The sequence below is a fragment of the Mirounga angustirostris genome, unplaced genomic scaffold, assembly GCF_029215605.1.
Source record: "Mirounga angustirostris isolate CCGP_5_RB_7025 unplaced genomic scaffold, mMirAng1.0.hap1 SCAF_8, whole genome shotgun sequence".
Taxonomy (NCBI): domain Eukaryota; kingdom Metazoa; phylum Chordata; class Mammalia; order Carnivora; family Phocidae; genus Mirounga; species Mirounga angustirostris.
In genome coordinates this window covers 53,241,944-53,264,776 of record NW_026991716.1, presented here as the reverse complement: position 1 = coordinate 53,264,776, position 22,833 = coordinate 53,241,944, and the positions used below count along the sequence as shown (strand labels likewise).

General features: G+C 34.5%; 1 protein-coding gene across 1 annotated transcript in view; it reads left to right on the top strand.

The window, feature by feature from the left end:
* KHDRBS2 (KH RNA binding domain containing, signal transduction associated 2) overlaps positions 1-22,833 on the top strand; it is a 567,314-nt gene that overhangs the window by 518,718 nt on the left and 25,763 nt on the right. Inside the window, exon 7 of the mRNA XM_045867060.3 lies at positions 5,258-5,340. Coding sequence (XP_045723016.1) covers positions 5,258-5,340 — 83 coding nt within the window. The remainder of the gene's footprint in view (positions 1-5,257; positions 5,341-22,833) is intronic.

The window sequence follows — 22,833 nt, the reverse complement described above, 5'->3', positions numbered from 1 at the left end:
AAATTATTAAAAAAATACAGTACATGTTTAGTACTGTTCTAAGTACTGGTAAGATAAAAACCACAGGCTATTAGAATTCAGAGGACAAGGGGTTACTCTAAGCTTGAAAGAAGCAGGAAGATTTTCCTGAAGATTGTACAATATAAAATAACCTTTAGATATCAGTAGCATTTCAACAGATAGAAACGGGGAAAACATAGGAAATTTAGGGGGTTGAAGGCTATGAAAATATGTACCTGCTCCCCTCCTTGGCTCTTCTCGTGTGGGGACACAAACACAAAAACAAAACAAAACAAAACAAAACTTGCTTGCTTCCTGTTAGAAGCTAGAGCTCTTGAGTCTAGAGTAACAACTGAGGGTTAATGAAGCCATATTTTTAGAATTTTGGTGAAGAACAATAGCATGGATGCTAGAAAAGATGTGTGCAGTCCTGGAGACACCTGTGGCAAATACAATTAATGCCCTAGTTACTGACCCAGTGATCCCCAAGATAGAGAGCTAGACTGCCTGGCCTGTTCAGCTATGGGAAATTCCGGCTGTGATGTTAACTGCTGTTCCACCAGAGGGGAGGTGAAGCCTTGAGTTGAGAACAGGATGCCTAAATTTCGCCTGAGAACACAAGAGCCTCCTGTGCACACTTGATAGCTGTTCATGTGTGTGTTGGAGGGGGTATAGGTGTGTAAATAAAGTTATACATCTTACAGGATGGTTGCAAGATTGACTTTTTTAGAATTCTCCCATTAAGTAAAACAAAAAGCATAAGAGATATCACATTAGACACAAAGATAAAATTACGCAGCAATGCAGAAGATCCAATATCTCACTAGTAAGAGTACTAGAAAGAGAGAAGAAAAGTACAATGACATTTGCCAGAACTGGAGAACACAAGCTCCCACAATTAAAAGAGCGCCCTGACTACCCAGCATACTGAATGAAAAGAGACACACCACACACAAAGGCACAGCATTATAAAACTTCAGAACACCAGATGTAAAGTTTGTAAAAGCATCCTGAAAGGAAAGAAAAAAAGTGAAATGAAATAAAACTAGGTCACATACAAGTAGCAGGAATTCTCAGCACCAATATGTAGTGATGAAAACACTGACTCAAAGCTCTCAAAAGTTCTGATTGAAAATCATTTTCATCCTAATCTTCTACACTCAATCAATCCAGTGTGGGATTAGAATTTAAAAAATTGCAATCAGATAAATGTGCAGCATAATATCACAGATGCAGTATCCTTTCAAAAATGTTGAAGCAAAATGTAATTATGAGAATAATCAAACAAATTCAGAATATGGGACAGTCTACAAAACAGTTGGTCTAGACTACTCAAAAAGGCAGAGTTATGGAAAGCAATAAAAGCCTGGAGGATCTTGATAGGGATTGCATTAAATGTGTAGATTGCTTTGGGTAATTATAGACATTTTAACATTATTTGTTCTTGCAGTCCATAAGCATGGAATGTCTTTCCATTTCTTTATGTCATCTTCAATTTCTTTCATCAGTGTTTTATAGTTTTCAGAATACAGGTCTTTCACCTCTTTGGTTAGGTTTATTCATAGGTATCTTATTGTTTTTGGTGTAATTGTAAATGGGATTGATTCCTCAATTTCTCTTTCTGCTTCATTATTGGTATATAGAAATGCAATAGATTTCTGTACATTGATCTTCTATCCTGCAACTTTATAGCATTTTTCACAGTGCTAGAACAAACAATCCTAAAATTTTATGGAACCATAAAAGACCACAAATAGCCAAAGCAATCTTGAAAAAGAAAAGCAAGGCTGGAGGCATCACAGTTCTGGACTTCAAGTCATACTACTAAGTGATAGGGATCAAAACAGTATGGCACTGGCACAAAAATAGACACAGACACATAGATCAAGACAACAGAATAAACAACCCAGAAATTAACCCACAAGCATATGGTTAATTAATCTTTGACAAAGCAGGAAAAGAATATCCAATGGGGAAAAGACGGTCTCTTCAACACATGGTGTTGGGAAAACTGGACAGTCACATGTAAAAGAATGAAACCGGACCACTTTCTTACACCATACCCAAATATAAATTCAAAATGGATGAAAGACCTAAATGTTAGACATTAGGAAATTTAGTTAAAATCCTAGAGGAGAACATGGCAGTAACCTCTTTGACACTGGCCATAGCAACAAAAGCAAAAATAATCTATTGGGACTACATCAAAATAAAAAGCTTTTACACAGTGAAGGAAACACTTAACAAAACTAAAAGGCAACCTACAGAATGGGAGAAGATATTTGCAAATTTCATATTCAATAAAGGGTTAATATCCAAAATATATAAGGAATTTATAAAACTCAACACCTAAAAACCAAATAATCCAGTTTAAAAATGGGCAGAAGACATGAATAGACATCTTTCCAAAGAAGACATCCAGATGGCTAACAAACACATAAAAAAATGCTCAACATCACTCATCATCAGGGAAATACAAATCAAAACCACAATGAGATATCACCTTATGCCTGTCAGAATGGCTAAAATTAACAACACAGGAAACAACAGGTGTTGGTGAGGATGTGGAGAAAGGGGAACCCTCTTGCACTGTTGGTGGGAATGCAAACTGGTGCAGCCACTCTGGAAAACAGTATGGAGGTTCCTCAAAAAGTTAAAAATAGAACTACACTATATAATCCATCTATGGCACTACTAGGTATTTACACAAAGGATACAAAAATACTAAATCAAAGGGATACATACATCCCAATGTTTATAGCAGCATTATCTACAATAGCCAAATTGTGGAAACAGCCAAGTACCCATTGACTGATGAATAGATAAAAGAGGTGGTGTGTGTATGTGTATATGTATATATACATATATGTATGTGTGTGTGTGTGTGTGTGTGTATATATATATATATATATATGAATATACTCAGCCATAAAAATGAATGAAATCCTGCCATTTGCAATGACATGGATGGAGCTAGAAAGTATTATGCTAAATGAAGTAAGTCAGAGAAAGAAAAATACCATATGATTTCACTCATGTGGAATTTAAGAAACAAAACAAATAAGCAAAGGGGAAAAAAAAGGGAGGGAGGCAAACCAAGAAACATAGTGTTAACTATAGAGAACAAAGTGATAGCTACCAGAGCAGCAGCTGTGTGGGGGGGATGGGTAAAACAGGTGATGGGGATTAAGGAGTATACTTGCAACTGGCTGTTGTATGGAAATGTTGATTCACTCTATTGTACACCTGAAATTAATATTACATTATATGTTAACTATACTTTTTTGAGAGAGAGCGCACGAGTGGAGGGGGGACGGGGAGGGGTAGAGAGAGAGAGAATCCTAAGTAGGCTCCACGCCCAGCATGGAGCCCAACGCGCGGGGATAATTACAAACAAATAATTCAAAATATATAGGCAACCAAGAAAATAATAAAATAAAATAATAAAATAAAATGAATGAGCAATTATTAACTTTAGGAGAAACAAAAAGTATATGAGAATAAAAAAAGAATTGTATTAGTCTATTTGGATCCTTAGTAAATAATATTTATTATTGAATTATAGTGTAGATACTGACTACTTAAAAAAGTAATGATGAAACTATATTAAAGTGTAGGGAAAAATGTAGGGAAAAGTCTATAACAAAACTAAATCCTTAATAACCTGAATGGCTAGTCAATAGAAAATAATTAAATTTCATAAATCAACAACATTAATTTAACCATATTACTTAATAACATAAAAATTAATACTAGAATAATAGATGAAAAGGCTTAAAGAGAACTGAAGGTTAGAGAGAGACAAGGAAAGGAAGTGCTGTTTTTTGTGCATGAATCCTTTAGTACTATTTTAAAATAATCTTATATGTTAAAATTAACTTTAGAATATTTAATTTTTTAACTTAATAGGAATTGAATTAGAATAGTCAAAGATCAAATGGAGAAACGATCCCATAGTGCAGAGCAAAAATATGATGAAGTGAAAACTGTAAGTGGAAGAATAGAAGAAATTAAAGTCAGACTCAGTAAACTTCATATATAAATAATAGCATTATATAAATGGTAAACCAGATGGAGAAGTCATAAATAATATTTTAAAAACGTTCTTAGGTTGATGAAAAATACTAGTTTTCAGATTAAATGGGCTCAAAGATCTTAGTCAAGACTGATGTGGAAACTTTCATATCTACATATTTTTTGTTTAAATTTTTGAACACAATAGAGAGATTTATAAGCCTCCAGACTGAAATGAAGTTATGAATTGGTGGGCTGGGATGGAAGTGCATTCCAGGGAAAGAGACACACCAGCAAAGGCCCAGAGGCAGAATAACTAAAGGTTTTTTCAGAAGTAGGGAGTAGTTGAGGTGGTTGGCTAGGGTTTAGAGTACAGTCAGTGACCACAAAGGGAAATAAAGGTAAATCTCTCACACAGTGATTGATAACTGGATTGTACAACTGCTAGCTTGCTTTCACAGTCTGCAATGACAAATCTGCATTAGCGCTGGTAGCATTAATTTAGTTAGGTAATCAAACTCACCACCAACATCATTTTATTTATGAGATTTAAAAACTGTAGAATGCACAAAATAAAGGCTCTTTATGTGGTTTCTGTCTTTTTTTCTCTTCCTTCTTTCCTGCCTCCTATCCTCCCCCAATCCTTCCCTCCAGCCCTTCTTTCCATCCCCTCTCATTTTCCCTTCCTTCCCTCCTTTTCTTTCTTCTTTCCCTTTTTCTTTTTTCTCCTTTCTTTCTTTTTTGTTTGTTTTGCAATGATGACTATATCTTTTTTACTGAAAGTTGACCACAATTTAAGGATCCTGAATTTTATAGTTTCAAACATAATTATGATTATTATCAGGGGAAGAAAAAAAAAAAACCCAGTGGGGCTGTAACCAATATGTTAACACCACCATGATGTTAGCACACTATCTAACCATAATATTTTCAAAAGAAAATTTATTTTTAACTTCTTATATAGTTTTCATTAGTATTGATCAAAATTCTAGATAAATTGTAGAGGAGGTATTGCTACTTTAATGATATGCTGAAGCTTAATTATTAAATATTAATATCTGGTCCATGAAATATTAGTCAAGGTTATGAAGAAATTATTAGTCTAGTAAAATCTGATGCAGAGTAACTAACCAAACGTAAAAACTAAATTAAGGTCACATCACATAAAATCTCATTAAGCCAAACCAGATCTAAGTTAATCAAGTTGATTGCTAATAGGTCTTTCTACCATTTTCTGCCTCAGGGGTATGATGATGGCTACGGGGGTGAATATGATGACCAGACCTATGAGACTTATGATAACAGCTATGCCACTCAAACGCAAAGGTAAGGCATTTGCTGTTTAGAGCATCCTTCTCAGGATTATTTCTAATCCTATTTTGTCTTTTGTATCTGAGTTCCAGTTCTATTATGTGAGAGTTTCTAGCAGTGGTTTTTCTCCATTGTGTCTCTGAATTATTAAGTTGTTTACTACACTGAGAGGTAAAAGATAATAATCTTGCAATTGTTAATGGTAGCAGTGTGTTATTTTAAGACTAGATGATTATCATAACTAATAAACTCATTAAGTAAGCTTGTATTTAACAAAATACTGTTACTTTTGGAGATTATTTTAGTAAATTCATAATTAACACAACAATGAAAAACAAGCACTTGTTCAGTGAAGGTTTTTCCCCTAAAATTTAATTTTTATTTGTAAAACAAAAGATATATGAATGTTATTGGTGCTCCTTCTGAAAAGGAAAACTTGTAAAACATCCTATGGAATGAATAATTCCCTTCCTTTCTTGATGGCTCTCTAAATGATTGTTGACTGTATCTTTTCAGATTGATCACATTTTGAGCTATCAATTAATTTTTACTTTTTTTAAAGTCAAATTTTTTGAAGTAGTGTTTACATATAGTAAATTTTGCCCATTTAGGGTACAGAGTTTTTATGAGTTTAACAAATGCAAACTATCATGCGACACCATCAAAATTAAGTTTTAGGTCAATTTAGCCAACCTGAAATGTTTCCTTATGGCCCTATATAGACAACTTTTCTCCCTCCCAGGCCTTGGAAACCACAACCAGTTTTTTGCCATTACAATTTTGACTTTTTTAGAATGTCATATAAGTAGAAACGATACGATATGTCGCCGTTTCTGTCTGGCTTCTTTACATATAATGATGTGTTTGATATTTATTCATTCATGTTGTTATGTGTATCAATGTTTTCTTCCTTTTTATTACTATGTAATGTTTCATTGTAAGGATGTACCATAGTTACTTCATTCATCAGTTGAAGCACAAATAGATTCTTTTTTTTTGCAATTATGAATAAAATTATCATTAAACAACTGCATTTTTGAAAAATCTATCTCCCAAGTATTTTTTCTGAAAACAAAGTTACAATTTTCATGGTAAAGTAGGAGGAGTCCATATGATAGTTAAATGATTCTCCCCTATATGTGATTGACAGAAACCAAGAGAACTAATTGTCACAAAATCATTACTGCATTGACCATTTATTGACCAAATTTATTGGGACCCAAAGAGATCTAGATGCATCATTAAGTAATATCTGGAGGAGGGGAGGTGACAAAGAAAGAAACAACTTTAAGGTCATTATAGAGTGGAGGAAATTTGCATGTAATGCCTAAGTGTGCATTTTGCATGGCCAGAAGGACAGCCTAGTGAAAGGAGTGAAGGGCAATTCTACTTAGAATACTGTAGGCAATTAGGAAAAAGATGAGTGTGAACTGATACCTCCAAAGCTAAGCATAACATATCATTAGGAAAATGACCATCTTCAACTTTGAGTAACTGGTTAATTTGTACTATGTTAAATAGAAAAGCCATCATGAGCTAACAGTTTATACTGTGGGTGATATCATAATAGTCCCAGTTACATATTGAAACAGCACAATTATTTAGGATGGGGGAAAGTTTTGCATCATCACAGACACTGATTATTGTAGGCAAATTGGCTACATATTTAAAGTATCTGCTAATATTTTCAAATTGTAAGTTCATCATTATACATTAGTGCATAAAAATTGTGAAAAAAAAGTACTTTAGCTTGTTTCAGAAACTATTTGGTAGAAAAAAAAGAGATTACCACACACTAAAAACACAACTAGAATAGAGTAAAACAATTTCTTGATTTAGCTTTATAGAGAGCTACATTCAGCTGATAGAGATTTTGGAATAGTTTTCTGAAAGTGAGGGACTTTTTGCATCTTTCTTCTGGTAAGACTTAAATGGGCTTAGCTAACCCTAAGAGACAAGGAAGAAGAAAAAATGGGAGATTAGGATAATTTATTTTTGAATATTTCCAAAGTGAATATTAGAATAATTGAACATAATTATGCATAAAAAGTAACAGAATAATTTTAGAAAAAATTGTCTTGTTTTAATGAAGTATAATTTATATGTAAAAAGATACTTTCTATGCTCTTCTGCTACCTTCTCTTTTTCCTTTCCTATCTGTTCTATTTTCTATGGCTAAATTCATCCCATTCTCCTAGGCCCAGCTCAAAGCCAACTCTTCCAAAAAGTTTTTCCATAATCCTTTATTTGAGAATAACCTGTTTTTGCTCTAAATTTCAATAGCACCATATCTTTATTTCTCTACAGCTCTTTCTCTCTCTGTCCTACAGTGGGATCAACTGTGTACATGTTACTTATCACTCTTACTACTTTCCTAGAATCCTTGTCTGATGCCCTCATGTCCCTCACAGTATCTAGTGTTGAGTCTTTTATAGGGTATGTATTGAATAGATGGTTGTTGAATATATGAATGTCAGACTTAATGTGTACCTACGCTGTGAAGATATAAAATAAGAGCATCTCTTCCCTCAAGGAGAATACAATATGCAGAATTCTATTTATTATATTTATTGACAAAATATTTATGTGTTTCTGAGATATCTTAGTACTAAACCAGAATAAAGAAATCAGGTCATGAAATTAATTAAAATGATACTAATGTTCTCAAAAAATGATATTAATATTCTCTATTGCAATAATTATAAAATATCTATTTTGGTCAAAACATGGCCTTAATACTCAGAGTTTCTGGCACACTAGAAGTTCTCAGTAAAGATTTGTTGAATAAATGAACAAAAGATAAATGAATGCATTAATGAATGAATGAAATTAATATTATTTCAGAAAACTGTGAGGAAGAATTTTTAAATATAGTGCCAACTTGTAATAGAAGTAGATAAATACTGAGAAAATTCATGACATATGTATTAAATTCCTATATTTAGATTATTTCTATTGGTTCAACTATGCCAGGAGAAGATATTAGCAGTTTAGTTAAATAAGCACTTATTAAATGATTATACATGTCAGAGAGTATACTCACCATACAGTGACAATACTTACTTAATTTTTTTTTAATTTTTTATTGTTACATTACTCATTAGTTTTAGATTAAAATTTTTTAAAATATATTTTAGTATTTGCCCCTAACAATTTGTTTGAGGAGTCATTTGCAAGCTGTTATATATTTAAATAAATATAAGTGAAACAACTATAGAGTAACCAAGTATTGGAAGGTAGAAGTGAGAGGAAGTTCATTTTTTATAAGAATCAGTCTAGAACTGTTTTTTTTTTTCCCAAGTGGTAGCTCTTTTTTTTGTTTTTTGTTTGTTTGTTTTTTTAAAGATTATTTATTTATTTATTTGAGAGAGAGAGAATGAGAGAGAGCACATGAGAGGGGGGAGGGTCAGAGGGAGAAGCAGACTCCCTGCCGAGCAGGGAGCCCGATGCGGGACTCGATCCAGGGACTCCAGGATCATGACCTGAGCCGAAGGCAGTCGCTTAACCAACTGAGCCACCCAGGTGCCCCTCAAGTGGTAGCTCTTTAATTGGGTTTTTAAAAGTATAATTTGGATTTATGGAGGAAAATGGGAGAAAGTTTCTAAAGTGGAATAAAGAGAAATATATGAGCATAAAACATCTCCATCATTAATAAAAAATATGAATAATATTTTGGCACTGTCATGGTCAAAATCGGAAGAAATTCCAATTTAGAAGCACTAAATTATGGTACAACTAAATCGGAAGAAATTCCAATTTAGAAGCACTAAATTATGGTATGGTATTTAGGTACAACACTAAATTATGTGTGACTTAGCAGAACTGATATAAAAAATAAAAATCTTTAGAGAAAATGGTCTTTAAATGACTAGTTAGCACAGGTAAAGACAGAATTTGTGGAAATTATAAAGTAGAATCTCGCAGGTACCTAAATGGAATAATTATATCATCTTCAATAAAGAGTCTAAGGGAAGTTCACAAGGTAACAACCCTAAAAAGGTTCACCTGGAGTTCAGAAGCTGTAACAACTTTAATTAATCCCCAGTTGTCTTGTAAGGTGTCGTTAGTTCTGGAAATTTTCAAATGGATCAGAAGAGAGACTTCTCTAAAGATTCCTTAGGAGGCAGCTCAACATAATGACATTATTAAGGACTGGTAAAGATGATGATGATCTGAGGGGTCTTAGACCATCTTTTTCTCTTGCTCTGTGTCAATGAGGATAAAAAGTTTAAAAAACTGGATTGATGAGCTTATTATGCAAGCTTTAAATTGCAGGACTAGTATTGCAGTTTCCAGGGGAACTCAATTATTTGAAGTCTTTGGCTTAAGACAAGTTACATCCTATGATTAACAACTTTAATTGGACTAAATATTAAATTCTGTCCATGTTCTGATACCCCATTTTTTATGTACTCCCCAAAGACATTAACATTTTCAGAGATCAATCTTCTGAAATTATATAAATTCATATACGTTTTACATATGTATTTGTTGATTTTTTATTAGGGTTAATTTTGATAACTAAACTACTTGTCTAAGTAGTCAATTCGTATTTAAAAACATGCAAAAAATACCTTTTATAAGACTTCAATAAGAAAACATATTTTACATATTTATATACGTCACATCGTTTTACCAACGAATTGACTTTTCCCCGTGCCCAAATTTTCAGCAAAACCTATACCAAACTAAAGCCATAGATGTAGAAAAAAAGTTACTGACATATACCTAGATTGAAACAGTAATACTGCAAATGAAAATCAAAAGACCAATTTTGATCATTGATTCTAATGACAATTTAATTTGGATGTGAAATGTTAAGAAACTATAATTTTTCAGTGTAATATTTTAACTGCAGATTGGTATAATAGGCAAAATATAAAAATGGAAGACTTTGCTTTCCTTAAATCATGAATCAGGTGAGGAATTCGCTAGGAAAAGAATCTTCTTTTCTGTAAATTACAAAGGAATGAGCTAGGAGAGCGAATATACGTCTCTTTCTGATATATAAGTTCCCAACGTTGATCACTTTTTGAATATCTGTACAGTCAGGGTCTATGCAATAGGAAAAAAATGCAACTCTTAAATTAGGATAATTTGAGGAGAATTTAATACGGGAACTCTCTTCAGTGGCAGAGTGCAGGGAAACCACAAGGGACAATGCAATGCCCTGGCACTAGGATCCCTGGGGCAAGGTGTCTGTCACCAAAATTAGGATTGAAAGGAGACAGAGAAAGTGATTTGGAGAGGCCTCCTGATAGGAGCTGAGGCTTTTGATTCAGAATGGGAGCCATGGCCATTCTGCAGAGAGAGCTCAGGGAGTTAATGCCCTGACCTCACTCTCCTCCCTCCTTCCAGTTTCCCACATTTGCTCCCATTGGCTGAACCCATTAAGAGGCAGAGGAAAAGAAACCTAGTAGATGGCACCGCTGTTAGTCATCCCCAGAGCAGGCTGGAGGGAAGAGTGGAAGTGGGAAGGCAAATGGAAGAGAGGCAGCACAACATCCAAAAATTGTATCAGACCCCCAACAACTAGTAATTGTATATATTAGTGTCAGTTGCTTGAAGATATAAATAATGAATTTACTGAATTGTAATGGAAACAGTAATGCCTTTAAATGGATTTGTATTTTATTAATGAGAAAACATCTATGAACTAAAAAAGACTCATTCAATACTTGCAGTAACATTTGAGGCGGGAAAAAAACCAAAGCTTAAAAATGTCAAGTGATTTTCCCAAGTTCATTCAAGTAGTAAATGTTGGATTCAAAATCCTATCAGCTAACTCCGGAGGCCTTAGACATAAAGACTAATAAATAGTATCTGAAAATCTGAGTCAATTCATTGAGTTAACAGATTTCTGTTATTATCTGAACAAGCCACAGAGAATATGCATTTAATATAATAAGAATGTAGTAAGTTATTTGCATGCTTTGTGAAAGGTTCTGACCAAAGGACAAATTCAAGGAAGAAAAAAATGCAATTTACCTATTAACTATTGTTTTTAGGCTATAAATGTAATGCAAGCCCTTGTGTTTGATACTAAGAGTCTACAGAAACCCTTCTAATGAAAACTTAAATGTAAGTCATTGCAGTTATCCAGTAATTTAATAAAAGTTATATTAAGTATATAACAGCTTGTCCTATTCATTTAATTGGTACTATTCAGTATAAAATGACTCACTCTCATTTTGTAATTCAATTCTATTATGTTTCAAACTATAGTCAATGATGAGATTGAATTTACAGAAGGTTATTAGATTTGAGATCTTTTCCCACAGTTATTCTACAAGTGAGTTGTATTTTTCATGCCATCAACAGACCTCTGCATACATGAACAGTGGATTGGGTATTGTCTGGATTTACTTCAACAAAGAGAGATTCCAGCTCTTGATACACACTTTTTTTTTGTCCTTATCTGGAATACTTATTTTAGGCATCAGGATACTTGCCGTTGGTTTTAGGAAAGGAACAACATGTTTTCTCAAATTATTCATTATATATTTATTGCATTTGTTGATTTTTTATTACTGAGGGTTAATTTTGATAACTAAACTACTTGCCCAAGTAGTCAATTCATATTTAAAAATATGCAATAAAATGCCTTTTATAAGACTTCAATAAGAAAAGCTAGAAAACCATTTTCCCTAGTCATTTCTCTCAAGAAAACTTAAGGAAGTGTCCCAGTTAGTAACTGAAACCTGTTTAATCATTTACTGAGATCAGGATATGTCAGTAGTCAGTCATTTCTTCTCAGCAGATTACTTTAGAACTGGAGACACCCCTCAAAAGGAAACAGGAAAGTACTGGGCAAACCATATGCAATCAGAGCTTCAGAAATGGGAACTGTTAGATCATCTTGGACTCTTGAAGAACCTGATGTGTTGCAAAAAGCCTAATATTAAGGCCACTTAAAGAGTCTAAGGTGAAATTCTGGCTTCAATGGTCGTTAAAGATACTTAGCTCCACCAAAAGAAAAAACATACATAACATAGTTATCAACATATTTAGGGGTCATAAATGTTCACGAGTGTATATAATTGTCAAGGTGTAACAATAAGGAGTGGTAGACACTGCAGCAAACTGGAAAACATTTGCTCTGTGGAAAGCAACTTCAAGTTTAGGATACTGTGGCCATATAGTTCATGTAGAGTAAAGGGCCCAGGGGAGCTAGATCTTCTTTTTTCCCCAAAGAAAACCTGTTTTCTGGTTATTATTGCTGCATAACAAACCATCCCAAAAACAAGTGGTATAAAATAACCATCTTTGGGGCACGTGGGTGACTCAGTCGTTAAGCATCTGCCTTTGGCTTAGGTCATGGTCCCAGGGTCCTGGGATTGAGCCCCTCACTGGGCTCCCTGCTTGGCAGGAGGCCTGCTTCTCCCTCTCCTACTCCCCCTGTTTGTGTTCCCTCACTGTCTCTCCCTCTGTCAAATAAATAAAAACAAAATCTTTTAAAAAAATTTTATTATGCTCTCTTATACTTGAGGATTTTGTGTATCAGGAATTCTAACAAAGCATAGTAGGGGTGGTTAGCTTCTTCTCCTCTATGTCTGGAGGCTTAGCAAGAAGGCTCAAAAGGTAAGGATAACTTAATGGCTGGGGTGTGGAATCATCTGGAGATTCTTTTCTCATCTACCTGGCAGTTGATGCTGGATGTCAGCTGATATCTAAACTGGGGCTGCTGCTTGGGATGCTCATGTAGTACTCCATGTTGCTTGGGCTTCGTCACAGCATGGCAGCTGAGAGCACCAGATATAAGCATCCCAAAGAACAAAACAGAAGCTGCATTGCCTTTCACAACTTAGCCTCAGTCTGTTAGTTATAAGTAAGTTACAAGTCCAGCCAGATTCAAGACAAAGGGTCTTAGACCTCACCCCTCATTGGGGAACTGGCATGGTTCAAGGATGGAAAATTGTATTGTGGATGTTTTTGGAAAATATAACTTGCCACATCAGTTTTTCAGTGTAATACTCTGATTTTTAGACATTGGCAACTAATTTTTGAAAGTTAAACACTCTAGAGATTAAACCAAATATATCTGTAGGTAGCCATAGTCACTATTTTCTAAATTCTGTTCTATATATGAGCAAGATAGAGAAGAAGTCAGTATCCAGAAAATGCTTCCAAGGACATGGAATTAAGGAGTCCTTCCAAATGGCTATTTGAGGGCACTCTATGGATTGTGAAGGATGTCCCGAAATCCAGGTATGGACTGTTTGGAGACAATTAGAGAAGAAGATGGACATGCAAATAAACATGTAACATGTGATGAGCACTGTGCTAGAAGGCTGTGCCAGAGGTTATGAGAGAACATAGGAGGCCATCGAGTAGAGGGTTATGAGAAAGTAGAGAAGCTTTCTTAAAAAGAGCTGATGCCCTGCTGTGATTTAACTGGGTAAATAAAATTTAGCCAGGCAAAGCTATGTACAAAGACAAAGAAATGAGAATATAATTCATTACTAAAGAACTGCATGTCCTTCAGGTGAATCAAATTATAAGATACTTAGGAGTGGTAGGGAAGTTATCTGAAATGATAGGAAAGGAACAGGAAGGCCTGGATATAGCACTCCTATGTAAGAAAAGAATGATTTTTGGATAGAGTTTGAGATTGTCATTGTATCTAGAAGTTGGTAAAGCCGAATTCGGCTTTGGTGAAAATTATGATCATCCTCTTTTTTTGCATCAGCCTGATTTGCTCATTTGAGCTCAGTAAGTTCTCTATTAGTTGCTATTCCATCCTTTTTCTCAATGATTTGTCTGCACTTCCATTGCTTTCTTTGGTTTCTGAATCAATTTGCACTTAAAAATAAAACAAAACAAAAAACCCCAAAAAACCTCCAGGTCTTACTTTTTTGCAGCTGAACACTGGTAATGAGAGAAGGGAGGTATTTTTCTTGAAACACCTGTGGTCAAGATGGAAAATATGGACTTTGTGATCTTTAAATTGTAGAGTGGGGAAAAAAAAGGACACTTTAGCTCCTGGGGGTACCTCAGAAAAGGGAACAGAATTTATCTCAGATGCATATGGAATAGAGCCAAAATGAGATAGAGATATCAGTAATTCTCCATAATTAGATTTCCTGTTATAATAATTTCAAAATCCTATTTTACTGTTTCATTAAGTTTATTATTTATTAAGGGCCTGTTATTTTCTAGGCGCTAGGAGGAGAATAGTGAACTCTATGATATATTTAAATACAGGATCACAATTCTATAAGTAACAATACTGTGGACCAGATGTTTCATATTCAGAATTGTTTATATTTTATAAGGGCAGTACAATGCATATATTATTACTGCATCTGGGCCAAGAATATATATTAATATGATTGCATTGAAATAAATGAGTAACTATAGTAGGCAGGACATAAATAGCTATAAAGAGTTTAACATTTTAGGTAAGAATTTTGTTGCCTAATGATTTCAGACACCCAATTTAAGAAAAAAAAAATTTGGTTTCAGAGTTGTTGAATTTAGAATTCAAGTATAAATAATTGTGGATTTGTATTATATAATATTCAGTAAGACTGAATTATAGAAGATGTGTGAAAGAAGCAAGAGAAGAGTCTGAAGGGCTAGTCAGGGAACACTTGACCATTTCTAAAGGAAGTAAGTTTCTAATAAAAATAATAACCATAATACAGAGCAGCTGCTATATGCAGAGGCCTATATTAGGTACTTTATAACATGATCATATGAGGTAAACAGTTTTATCCTCATATTACAGATAAAGGAACTAGGCTGAAAATGTTTACTTTGCCCAGGACTAGACAAGGTTTGAACTGTCCAATTCCAAAGACTGGGCACTTTGTACTAATACCATATTGCTTCCCAAACACTTTATTTTGTTTTTTAATACCTCAGCTTATTAGGAAACTCTTAAGCTGAAGTAATATCTTCTCCATTTATATACATTGATCAGTAATCAGCTTGTGAAGCTACACATAATAAATCCAGTTTTGTTCCACCTATCAGCTTTTCTTTATGAAGATAATGTCCCTCTATCAATATGCAGAATGTGATAGAGTGCATTCTTGGCTACAATTCTTCATCCTCCACCCCCGTGTGTGATTGTTCAGTATCTCTTACAAAAGATGTAGATTGTTTTCCTGACTCCTCACTATCCCATATCCTGCTTTGACTAATAGAATAATGTCACATCTTATGCCTATACATTAAGAGGACTACACGTTTCCCATTTGCTCTCTTGCTGTTGCCATGAGAAGAGCTTCACTAGGTAGCTATTGTGCCCTTAGTCTGAGTTCCGTAGTGAACACATGGGCAGTCCAAACCTCAAGGCCAATCCCAATTCCATCCAAGCTTGGAACAGAGCGCCCAGTGATCCTAGCCTAGATTAGCAAACCTCTAGCCGAACAAAAACACGTGACTTAAAGAATTGTGTCATGTTGTATGATAATAATATTTTGTGATTGTTTGTTAAGCAACATTATTGTACCACTAATAAGCCAGTGTCCAGGATCAGTGCCCACATAGATACAGTTTTCCTCAACTGTTCTTGGTTCATCATGACTCCCATTTCACTAAATACCCTAGTTGTTCTCTCATAAAACCACTCCAGTTGTCCAAGTGTCCATTCTGAAGTGTGGCACAATGATCTTGAGGTACATTATATCAGATGAGAGTTGACTGGTGCAAAGATACAGCATTATTATATCCTGTGTAATAATGCTTCTTACTTTATGGTACTTCATCATCCTGCCATGTGGTTTCCTTTTTTTTTTTTTAAGATTTTATTTATTTATTTGAGAGAGAGACAGAGATGGAGAGAGCATGAGTGGGGAGGAGAGGGAGAAGCAGGCTCCCTGCTGAGCAGGGAGCCTGATGTGGGACTCGATCCCAGGACCATGGGATCATGACCTGAGCTGAAGACAGATGCTTAACCAACTGAGCCATCCAGGAGTCCCTACCATGTGGTTTTATTAAGTGGCTGTCACATTAGTGGGTTTTATTGAATTTGTTTTCAACTGAAAACCTAGTTTCTTCCTAAATGAACTTCTGTCAAGCTAGTTCTAACACCATCCTGCATGTTTGCAATTGATTTTTTAACCTAAACGCAGAAATGTACATTTATCTCTGTGACATTTCACCTTGTTGTTTAGGCCTTCTATTGCTGATTTAGAACTAGTTTTTTGAATACTAATTCTTAAAATCAGAATAGTAGTTATACATCTTAGCATATCTTATATTTCTTTATCAAGTACCTTTCAAAAAAAATTTTTAGAAAAATAGAGTACCAAGGACATAGCTCAGGAGCAACCTTTAAATTGACATTGACCACTAATTAAAATTCTGTGAGAACAGTTGTAAACATAGCCACAAATCTACTTGGCTGTACTGTCAGGCAGCTTAGAAATTATTCACAAAGAAATTATGTAGTATTTTAAAACTACATTTACTCAAAAAGCATTCATTGAATGTCACTATTCTGCACCTATGTATTCAAAGCAAATAAGGCAGAGCCTGGATGTTGATTTATTCACAATTAGCGCAGGTTTGTGTGTGTGTGTGTGTTTTGTTCTTGTTGTTTCGTTTTGTTTTGTTTACAAAATATAATCCTGGACTTCTGTATAAGAAACACTGCAAATGAAATTATAGATCTTGGGGCCCCTGAGGCCAGCTGATTTAGAATCTGAAGAATGGGGGGCTCAGGAATCTGTATTTTTGGCACAGTATCCTTGTGATGCTTATGCACACTAGCTACTGAGAGCCATTGTGCTAGAGGAAGAGACAGATTTTAAAGAACATTCTGGAACAATGAGAGCTGTTCTACATGAAGATGTCAACAAGGTCTTATAGAAGGCAAGTGGGAAGGGGTAACACCTTCCCTGGTAATACTTTAATAAGAAGCCAACCATTGAGTGGATCCCAAAGGATAATGGATACCTTCTTAGGTGAAGAAGTAGAGGAAGTTCCATCTAAATAGAAGGATGCCATGGTGAGAGGCATGGGGCCATGAAAGGATTCATGAATTGGAAGACATTCTATTATGTTGGGGTGTGGGGTTTGGTAATAGGGGGAGTGATAGGGGAAAGGCTGGGTAGGTCATTAGAATGTAGACAGAAAAGGGACTTGTATGCCATACTAAGGAATTAACATTCACAGTCAGGATTAGAGAAAAGAGAAACATGAAAATACATAATTACAATTCAGTTCATAGCATGCCACAGTGGTGGTGTACAGAGACACTTAAATCACCTGATTTAAGTTATATTTTGAGAGTTTTTGGAAGAACGGGGCTTTGTTTCCTCACGTAAAGAAAAGAATTTATCAAAACAGAATCACTGTTATTAATTCATATATTCTTTCCCCAGACTTTGTTTTATTTGTTTAAATTTCCAAAGTCTGGTGCATGAAAACAATCCTTTAATAAGTAAAAAGTGGTTCTGGAACATTATGCAACAGAGGTGAGATTCCATTTATGTTTGAGTGGGGAAGAATATAAATCACCATTAATACATAGTTATAGTGCAGCTTGCACCAATGAATTCAGCCTCAAAGTCAACTAGATTAGAGTATTGAAATAATTAGAAATTATACTGATGTTTACAGCATTGAAATCTTACTGATACTCATGAATTATGACTCAGGCAAAAAGATAATGTATATACAGTTGGAATTATGTCCATTTCAAACTGGGTTCAGTAGCTTCTATGTACTTGTACCAAAAGCATGTAACAGTTCATTTAATAATGTCATGTATCACTGAGCCTAATTAATCAGTCAGTTGAAGGTCTTATTTATAGAAAATAATTGCTATGTTCTAATGATAATTCCATGCAATAAAACAGAAGATTAATGTTTTTGTTATAAAATTACTCACCCTTCATTTATGTAATAAAGGGTCAAAGTAAGCAAAAAAATACAAGCCAAATTGGAAACAAATAATTAAAGAGTGTCTATAAAAAGAGACCATTTTCAGAAGTGTATGTGCAGTGTTGAATCCAGACCAGCAAAAGTATATCTAAATGTGTTCCTCTCTCATTTGGAGCATGAGGTTGCACTCTCAAAACACCCATTTTCTATAGAGTAGATCATTGCAAAGCTGATCATAATTCTACACTAGATGCCTTATATAGATCATCTATCTTGATCATTAATCTATGAGCAGAACAAATATGTCACCTCCCTCATGAATAATCAGCCTATTTTTCATCCTGTGAACATTAAATACATCAACTGAAACTTAAGAGGGCATGATGGTTATTTCATGTTTCAGAGTATTTCAAGAAGATGAAATCTCTTTCAGCATTGCAACCTTTATGAATATGAAAGAGAGAAACTTTATGTCTATAGCTTTATTGATTGGACAATTACCTGTTATTAATATTTACTGAGTGCCTGCTATGTACTAGGCACTTATCATGGGGCTGTCACTGGTTATTTCATTAATACTTGAGGTAAATATTATTATTTCCATATTAAAGGTGAAGAAACTGGAGTTCAGAGAGACTAAATGATTTGTCCAAGATGACACACTCAATGAAAATGGAAAATAACAGTTTTCAATGTTAAGTTCAAATACTTTTCTTTTTATATTCTGTGTATCATTTTTAGAAAAAAATACTGATTTTCCTCCAAATGGATCAGGGAATGGACTGTGGACTTTCTCTGACTCATAATGAGCTACCTTTGAGTGAGAGACTTATATCTTTAACTTCTAAAACAAATTGGCCAAGATAACTGCAGACGATTATCTCTCGCTCTCGCTCTCTCTCCCCCCCATCCATCCATCCATCCATCTTTAATATATTTAATTTACTAGTTAGTTTTGGAAGACACAAATTTATATTCTATTTATACACAAATACGGCCACTCTGTAACACAATGCTTTTTGTGTAACACTATTGGTTGAACAGAGTGAATGAATGAATGAATGAATGAATGAATTTCAAAAATATTTTAAAACTATTCATGCAATCTTGAAGGAATTCCAAAGATACTTTAAAAACACATATGTATCTAAAGCACTGATCTTTTCCCTTGTTAGAACTCTGAAAACTGCTGATATTAGAGCAGGGAAAGGGTATTTGCATTTTAGTTGAAACACATACACATAAAAAGGAATGTATTTCATGTAATATTTTTGAGCACACACACACACAAAATTATCAACATATTCCAAAGTTTAAAAATATCTGAGGGTCACCTGGGTGGCTTAGTTGGTTAAGCATCTGACTCTTGATCTCAGCTTAGGTCTTGATACCAGGGTCATGAGTTCAAGCCCCATGTTGGGCTCCATGCTGAGCGTAGAGCTTAGTTTAAAATATACATATTTATATATTTTAAGAGAATTTCATTTCTTTAAAATTTGTTTTGATTATTTCTGTACTAGTAATGTATAAGTTATGCAGTTGAGGTTGTTTCATATGGTTTCTTTTTATACCAAGTTTTTACTTACTTATGAGTGCAATGATAGTGAGTTCCCAACAAAGCAAATGATCATATATGTGAACACTAATTTCTAGTATCAGAAAGGTTAGCTTGTATGTTTTAATTCTCCAATTGCCCTCAGAATAAAGTCCAATTTCTAAATGGAAAAATTCTTGAGTGGGAAATGAAATGTATAAGATATGAACACATAATGGTGCTTAAGTAATTTAAGCTATACATTTTTTCATATTTAAATCTCTTATTAATTCCAATGGGATTGGTATTTTTTATTTTAATCTCCAAGCATGAGATTAAGAATTTTAAACTATGCATAGGGGGATTCACTCATAATTAGCAGTTATAGCATTTGGTTTTTTTTCCTATGCTTTTTCCTTATGATTGGATATATCATAATTGTGTTTTATATTTACCTGTTTTAATAATAATTCAGAATATTTCATTCCTTAACTCTTGAAACTAATTGGTAGCAGCCCAGTAAATATTATGAGTCTTCACTTCTGTCTACTGTAGTATTAATCTTGGCAGTGGATTCAGAGACCATCAGTCATTTGTACAATTTAGTAATAAAATTCAAACACATTTGGTTGCTTTTCAAAATGTACCAGTGGTTGCGATCATAATCTACATGCTAGGTTTACAGCTTTGTAAGTAGCACTTTCATGGAACTTTATGAAATTTAACAGAAGGATTTGATCACCATATAAATGGATATAAAAGTAAAGAACTACATGGGGCGCCTGGGTGGCTCAGTTGGTTAAGTGGCTGCCTTTGGCTCAGGTCATGATCCCATGGTCCTAGGATCAAGCCCCGCATCAGGTTCCTTGCTCAGCAGGGAGCCTGCTACTCCCCTGCTTGTGCTCACTCTCTCTCTCTCTCTCTCAAATAAATAAATAAAATCTTTAAAAAGACAGAAAGGAAGGAAGGACGGAAGGAAGGAAGGAAGGACGGATGAAAGAAAGAAAGAAAGAAAGAAAAAAAGAAAGAAACTACCAATTTGCAATTTAAGGACGGGAGCTGGGCTGAAAATTTATCTTTCCTTGACAAATATTTCTGGAACTACAGCATAAATGCACAACATAACAAGGTTTCAGCATAAATGCTTAAGAAAGCAAATTTTAAGAGTGTTTACTTAAGTGCTAAAAATAGTTGGGGGAGGGCACCTGGGTGGAGCAGTCAGTTAAGTGTCCGACTCTTGATTTCTGCTCAGGTCATGATCTCAGGGTCGTGAGATCGAGCCCGGTGTCCGGCTCCACTCTGGGTATGAAGCCTGCTTAAGAGTCTCTCTCTCTCTCCCTTCTCCCCCCTCTGCCCCTCCCCACCCTGCTCACACACGCTCTCTCTCTCTAAAAAATAAAAAATAGGTAGTTATAAATAATAATCCTTCATATTAGTACACTAATCAAGTCCCTTTATCCCTTCTCCTAAAATATTATTTTGTAGGTTTTTTAAAAAATTTTATTTATTTATTTGACAGAGAGAGACACAGCAAGAGAGGGAACACAAGCAGAGGGGAGCAGTAGAAGGAGAGGGAGAAGCAGACTACCCACTGAGCAGGGAGCCCGATGCGGGGCTCGATCCCAGCACCTTGGGATCATGATCTGAGCTGAAGGCAGATGCCTAACGACTGAGCCACCCAGGCGGCCCTATTTTGTAGTTTTTACTTTTCTTCAATTCAGAAAATAATGAATGAAGCTTTAGTTAAAATTCATCCTCATCTAGTTGTCCAGCTTCATAGACACAAATCTTCAGCTTACTCAAGAATCAAAAAGAGGTTGAAATGAAAGACAACATAGCATAAACTAAATGCAGCTAGAACTTGTGAATGTGGGCCTTTTAATCTTTGGAGGACCACAACAAGCCATGGTGTTCGTAAAGTGTTTAATTATCTCTGGTAATTTTTATATCCTACCAAAAGATTATGCAAAAATTAAGCAAAGTATGGATTTTTTATAAATTGCATCCTCTATTTTTTCCCCACTTATACCAGTCTGGTTTGATTATATGAACACCTCTTATAGAGCAGTGTTCTCATTTATATTATGGCCAGTATCTCTCTTTGTAACAACTGAATGTCCAAAATATTTCCTTTACAAGTGTGGTTAGTCTCAGTGACTCCTGAGCTAGTCTGCGCCACCATCCGTGTGGTTTCTCCTGCCACATGAACATGAACACCAACTGCTAGATTGTGAAGCACTAGAGAAATTAAGTGTTGTTATGTCCCAGGTGCTGGGAAAACAGCTTGATTATGGTGATGATATTATGTGGTTTCCTGGAATCCACTTTTCATCCTAACTTTTTCTATTGTGTTCACTGCCATTTCATTAGTTGTCTGAGGGAACTATCAGTCTGTTTCTGGTAAGATATTCCTCTATCCATCAAAAAAGAACTGGAATTTTCCATCTCTGATTTTTTTCTAGTTTTACAAATGACCATTAATAAATTAATCTGATATTTTCCTGCCTCCTTTACTCCACTTATTTATATATTATTTTTTCCCAAATATTTATTAATGTCTATGGTCTTGACATCAAAAAGCCAAAATGTTGTGAAGAATTTTACTAATAATTAGATATTATTTAATGAGTCATTGCAGCTAACATGTTATATCTTGATTTTATATATGTGCCAGTTCCTAGGAAAATCTCATCTGCTATAACCACCAGAGTAATTAAGTTCCAAATCACCAATAACTGTCATTTTAATTAACACTTCCACAATTGTCACAATGTGTTTAGATACCTTGATAGCTATATTTTCTAAATATAAATATAAGGATAACAGTGAACCGAAAATTAAATAACCAGGTTGTGTTTATATTGAATTCATTTGTCCACTTTTACTCACATTTCAACATTATTAAACAACAAATAAATGAAACTAATGTAATGAAATAGCAGCTTTCTGAAATAATGGCATGAAAAGCTTAGAGCCAACAGTACAGTCTACCTTCTCTAGCCAAATCATATATGTTTTTAAAGTTGAAAAATAATATAACAATATATAAAAATCACAGATGAACTGGTCAGTTACATTGCTTTTAAACTTTTAATCTGAATTTCACTCATATCAGAAAATAAAAGTGTTTCATTTTT